The sequence below is a fragment of the Carcharodon carcharias genome, chromosome 9 (assembly GCF_017639515.1).
Source record: "Carcharodon carcharias isolate sCarCar2 chromosome 9, sCarCar2.pri, whole genome shotgun sequence".
Taxonomy (NCBI): domain Eukaryota; kingdom Metazoa; phylum Chordata; class Chondrichthyes; order Lamniformes; family Lamnidae; genus Carcharodon; species Carcharodon carcharias.
The window spans coordinates 14,280,573-14,286,572 of NC_054475.1; the positions used below are offsets into that span (position 1 = coordinate 14,280,573).

At 43.5% G+C, this 6,000-nt stretch overlaps 1 protein-coding gene across 1 annotated transcript in view; it reads left to right on the top strand.

Annotated features, from left to right (window-relative positions):
• The window catches only part of wnt2bb (wingless-type MMTV integration site family, member 2Bb), a 93,676-nt gene extending 88,042 nt beyond the window's left edge, over positions 1-5,634 (top strand). The window contains exon 5 of the mRNA XM_041196226.1: positions 4,478-5,634. Within this exon, the coding sequence (XP_041052160.1) occupies positions 4,478-4,707 (230 nt within the window). The 3' untranslated portion in view covers positions 4,708-5,634. The remainder of the gene's footprint in view (positions 1-4,477) is intronic.
• Positions 5,635-6,000: the final 366 nt, after the last annotated feature.

Consider the following 6,000-nt stretch of genomic DNA (forward strand, 5'->3'; position numbering starts at 1 on the left):
CTGCCTCAGCTGGGCAGCCCCAGCCAATGAAGTACTGACCCCCAAAAAACAGCCTTCCTTGATGGGTGCATGAAGATTAAGGATCCTGCCCTGACAAGCAAATGGTAAATAGGTAGCCAAGAAACAAAAGGTGCAGAGTCTCCAGCTTGGAACTGGAACTTCAAAGCTCTCTATCCTGGCATGAATGAGGACTTCAGACATAGGAACATAGGAACAGGAGTAGGCATTCATCCTGTCAAGACTGCTCCGCCGTTCAATTCAATCATGGCTGATCATCAACCTCAATGCCCTTCCCCGGACAATCTCCATACCCCTTGATGTCATTAGTCTCCAGAACTCTATCGATTTCTGTCTTGAACATACTGAATGACTGAGTTTCCACAGCCCTCTGGGGTGGAGAATTCCAAAGATTCACCACCCTTTGAGTGAAGAAATTCCTCCTCATCTCAGTCTTAAATGGCCTATCCCTTACCTGAGATTACGTCCCCTGGTTTTAGACTCACCAGCCAGAGGAAACATCTTATCTACATCCCCCTTGTTACGCCCTGTAAGAAGTTTGTAAGTTTCAATGAGGTCACTCCTCATTCTTCAAAATTCTAGGGAAGGTACAGAAAGCCCTGGTGGGGGGTGTCCCTTGCTCGTCCTGCTTTCTACCCTAAATGTCACCTATTAGCACATTTCTTAGCTAATATCACCACTGTCAACACCTCTTTGTCCTTTTGTCTATGACATCTTTTGGCAATCTCCACCTATCGCTGGCCCTCTATCCAGCTCTATTTGTCCCATCCACCCCCTTAAATCAGCTTCTATTTCACCTCTCTTCTATTTTTCCTTAGTTGTGTTGAAGAGTCATACGGACTCGTAACGTTAACTGTGTTCCTCTCCGCAGATGCTGTCAGACCTGTTGAGTTTTTCCAGGTATTTTTATTTTTGTTTTGGATTTGCAGCATCTGCAGTTTTTTGCTTTTGTTCAAATTGGAGAAGTTGGGCCTATTTTTCTTAGAGAAAAGAAGGCTGAGAGGAGGTTTGATAGAGGTATTCAAAATCATGAGGGATCTGGACAGTGTAGATGGGGGAAAACTGTTCCCATTTGTGAAAGGATCGAGACCAAGAGGGCACAGATTTAAAGTAATTGGTAAAAGAAGTGCAAGCGTCATGAGAAAATCTTTTTCACATTGCAAGTGGATAGGGTTTGGTATGCTCTGCCTGAGAGTATTTTGGAGGCAGGTTCAATCAAAGCATTCAGAAGAGTATTGAACTGTTATCTGAATAGGCAGAATGTGCGGCGTTATGGGGAGAAGACGGAAGAATAGTAAAGTAAATCGTTCATTTGGAGAGCCGGTACAGTCACAATGGGCTGAGCGGCCTTGTTCTGTGATGTAACAATTTTGTGATTCGGTGAACAGCCTGTCTCTAATTTTAAGCTGATGCCATCTTGTCCTGGATTTCCCGACCAGAAGAAATAATTTCTTTGTATCCCTGTGCTATCTGAAAAACTTTGATTTTATCAACCCCTCAACCTCCTTTTTCTCTTATTCATTCATGGGATGTGGGTGTCACTGCCTAGGCCAGCATTTATTGCCCCCCTAATTACCCTTGTAATGGTGGTAGTGAGCTGCCTTCCTAAACTCACGCGGATGCCTGCTGATTTTCTAAAACCTGTCCTCATAATTTAAACAATGGTACCATTCCGGTGAATCTACACAGTACCCCACCCCCCAAAACCAGGCTAATATGTGGTCCCCAAGATTGAACACAGTTGTTCCAGATGAGGTCTGTGCAGGTTAAGTGTTTGAACGCTAAGATCTTCAATAGTCATTTAGTGAAGACGACAGGATACAAACAGAAATTAGTGGGAAGCAAATTTAAAATAGATAATTAGGAACAACTTTTTACTCAACTAAGCATTTCGAATAATCTGAAGGACAGGATAGGAGAGCTAAAAACATGAAGGGTGTTCCGAACGGAACTGGATGCTGTAATCAGTCAATTGCCGAATTTGAGGGATGAACTTTAATGACCTTTTCTGATTTTTGCCATTTCATAAGTTTTAGTCATAGAGTTATACAGCACAGAAACAGGCCTTTTGGCCCATCATGTCCATGCCGGGCATCAAGCACCTATTTATTCTAGTCCCATTTTCCAACACTTGCCCCTCAGCCCTGTATGCTATGGCGTTTCAATGCTCATCTAAATACTTCTTAAATGTTGTGAGGGTTCCTGCCTTTACCATCCCCTCAGACAGTGTGTTCCAGATTCCAACCACCCTCTGGGTGAAAAGATTTTTCCCCAAATCCCCTCTAAACCTCCTGCTCCTTACCTTAAATCTATGCCCCCTGGTTATTGACACCTCCGCTAAGGGGAAAAGTTTCTTCCTACTTACCCTATCTATGGCCCTCATAATTTTGTATACCTCTATCAAGTCTCCCCTCAGCCTTCTCTGCTCTCAGGAAAATAACGCTAGCCTATCCAATCTCTCTTCAGAGCTGAAACGCTCCAGCCCAGGTAACATCCTGGTGAACCTCCTTTGCAATCTCTCCAGTGCAATCATTTCCTTCCTACAGTGTGGCGGCCAGAACTGCACACAGTACTCCAGCTGTATCCTAACTAGCATTTTATACAGCTCCAACATAATCTCCTTGCTCTTTTTTCTTTGCCTTGGCTAATAAAGGCAAGTATCCCATATGCCTTCTTAACCACCTTATCTACCTGTGCTACTGCCTTCAGGCATCTATGGACATGTACCAAGGTCCCTCTGAACCTCTGTATTTCCTAGGGTCCTACCATTCATTGTGTATTCCCTTGCCTTGTTAGTCCTCCCAAAATGCATCACCTCATACTTCTCAGGATTAAATTCCATTTGCCATTGCTCTGCCCATCTTACCAGCCCAGCTATATCGTCCTGTGATTTAAGGCTTTCCTCCTTACTAGTTATGACACCACCAATTTTTGTGCCATCTGTGAACTTACTGATCATACCTCTTATATTCACATCTAAATCATTAATGTATACTATAAACAGCAAGAGTCCCAGCACCAATTCCTGTGAAACACCACTTGTCACAGGTTTCCAATTGCAAAAAACAACATTTGACCATCACCCCCTGCCTCCTGCTATTAATTTAACTTGGATTCAATTTGCCAAATTGCCCTAGATCCCATGGTCTCTTACCTTCTTGACCATTCTCCCATGCGGTACCTTGTCAAACCCCTTACTGAAGTCCATGTATACTACATCAACTGCACTACCCTCATCTACACAACTAGTCATCTCCTTGAAAAATTCATTCAAATTTGTTAGACATGATCTCCTCCTGACAAAGCCATGCTGACTACCCCTGATTAATCCTTGCCTCTCCAATTGGAGATTAATCCTGTCCCTCAGAATTTTTTTAATAGTTTCCCTGCCACTGGTGTTAGACTCACTGGCCTGTAATTACCTGGTTTATCCCTACTACCCTTCTTGAATAATGGTACCACATTCGCTGTCCTCCTGGCCAGAGAAAATTTGAAAATTAGTGTCACAACCCCTGCAATCTCCTCCCTTGCCTCTCACAGCAGCCTGGGATATATCTCATCTCGCCCTGGGCATTTATCCACTTTTAAGCCCACTGAAACTGTTAATACCTTCTCCCTTTCAATGCTAATTTGTTCAAGTATATCAGAGTCCCCCTCCATGATTTCTACACCTATATCGTCCTTCTCCATAGTGAATGTTCTGATTATATTTCAATAAAAGGAAATTGTTGTACAATTCCCATAGTTCAAGGTGAAATGGACCCTTTGTGTTTCACGGAAACTTGGACCATCCATATCTATGCATGTCCATTACTGTGCTGTGGAGCATATAAATCACAGACACCTCAAATCAAAGTCCCAGTTTATTAAGATAAAAGCAAAATACTGCGGATGCTGGAAATCTGAAACAAAAACAAGAATAGCTGGAAAAACTCAGCAGGTCTGACAGCATCTGCAGAGAGGAATACCGTAAATGTTTCGGGTCCGTATGACTCTTCATCAGAACTTCATGAACTTCAGTCCTGATGAAGAGTCATACAGACGCGAAACATTTACTGTCTTCCTCCCTGCAGATGCTGCCAGACCCGCTGAGTTTTTCCAGCTGTTTTTTGTTTTTGCCCCAGTTCATTAAGTTTTGCATACTCTTGTCTCTGAATCACTGTCAGAGGTGCTATCTTTCAGATAAGACATTAAACCATGGCCCTGGTCCCCCCCCCCCCCCCCCCCAGTCAGGCGGGTGCAATTTCGTGACACTGTTTTGAGGAAGAGCAGGGGCTTCTCATGAGTGACCTGGCCAATGAGTGACCTCAACCAAAGAAAGTCATTTGGTTTCCAAATCTACCTGAGGTCTGTTTAACATTGAACTTTTACACAGGGAATGCCTGTCTTGTAATGTCTTGCGTGTCTCGCTGCATTTACACCACCTTTCAACGGTCCCACCTTTTTTTCTTTCTTCCAGGGTCTTTGGGCACAGCGGGAAGAGTGTGCAACAAGTCCTCGAGGGATACGGATGGGTGCGAAGTGATGTGCTGCGGACGGGGCTATGACACCACTCGAGTCGTGCGAGTCACGAAGTGCGAGTGCAAGTTCCACTGGTGCTGTGCCGTGAAGTGCAAAGAGTGCCAAGAGACAGTCGACTTTCACACCTGCAAAGCGCCTAAACGTGCAGACTGGCTTGACCAGACATGATTTCAGCCAGCAGAGCCGCCTTTCATATGGGATATGCGCGTGAAGGCGCGTGGCATTTTGGGGAGTTGTAGTTTAGCTGCATGGCTTTTCTCTTTAATTAATACCCTGTGAAGCACTAAAAGAATGGACTACACCTCCCAGGGGACCATGGTGAACCGCTGGACATGTTCAGTAAATCATCGCATATTCCTTATCAGTAGGGGGAATTGCAATATAAAGCGTAAATCCTGAACCTTATCGTTCTGCAATGTTAATTATTTTTTTTTCCCGAATGGGACAGTGCAACTGCCCATTAAACAAGAGACTCTGTAAGGTGAAGCACAACCACGGCTTCTGTAGTTGTGAAGTGATGAGGATCTCCCTGTAACACCAGCTGCATGCGACTAATTTCTCCCATCTGGTCATTTTTTTTTTGTTTTTTTTTAAATTGGTACGTCAATGCCTTATTAATAAGTGGGAAAAGGCTGCTGACCGCTCCTAACGATCATTCAGAAGGATGTGAAGCTGCGATTCTGCACGAGAAAGAAGGGCCTGCACTTTCTGAAGGCAGTTGTATAACTCTGTATTAACAAGACAACCTGCACTATGAACATTAGCTCCAAGAGGATAGCAGAGAGAGAGAGAGAGAAAGGGAGACAACGCGAGTGAGAGTGATAGAGGGACTTGCCTGGTTATAACTAATCTATCCGTTGATTCGCGTCCATATAAGCCTTCAAACTGTAACAGGAAGTCTGTGAAGACATTAAGAATGAGGCTCTGGTTCGCTGCTGCTGATTTCAATAGTGCAACTCACCTGAACTTTATATGGTTTAAGAATGTTTTTTAAAATATTGTAATAATTCTTACACTACTATCAGTATGTTAATATAAAAGCAAAATACTGCGGATGGTGGAAATCTGAAATAAAAACAGAAAATGCTTTAAAAACCCAGCAGGTCTGACATCCTCTGCGGAGAGAGAGAAAGTTAATGTTTCCAGTCCGTGTGGCTCTTCTTCAGAGAATGCTTTGAAGACGAGTCATTCAGACTCCAAACGTTAATGCTGTTTCTCGCTCCACAGATGCTGTCAGGCCGGCTGCGTTTTTACAGCATTTTCTGTTTTTATATCAGTATGTTCATGTTTGGCAGTCTGCAAGTGCAGTTCCTACAGTCATAAGCTAATGCAAAATAAATGCATTCTACACTGTACCGTAGTTTGAAGGCATCCCAGTTGCATATATTGTTTGCATTTTCACAGACAAACCTTTTTCTAATTGAAAAAAAAGTTAGGCCGGAGCCCATGTTCTGCCATGTG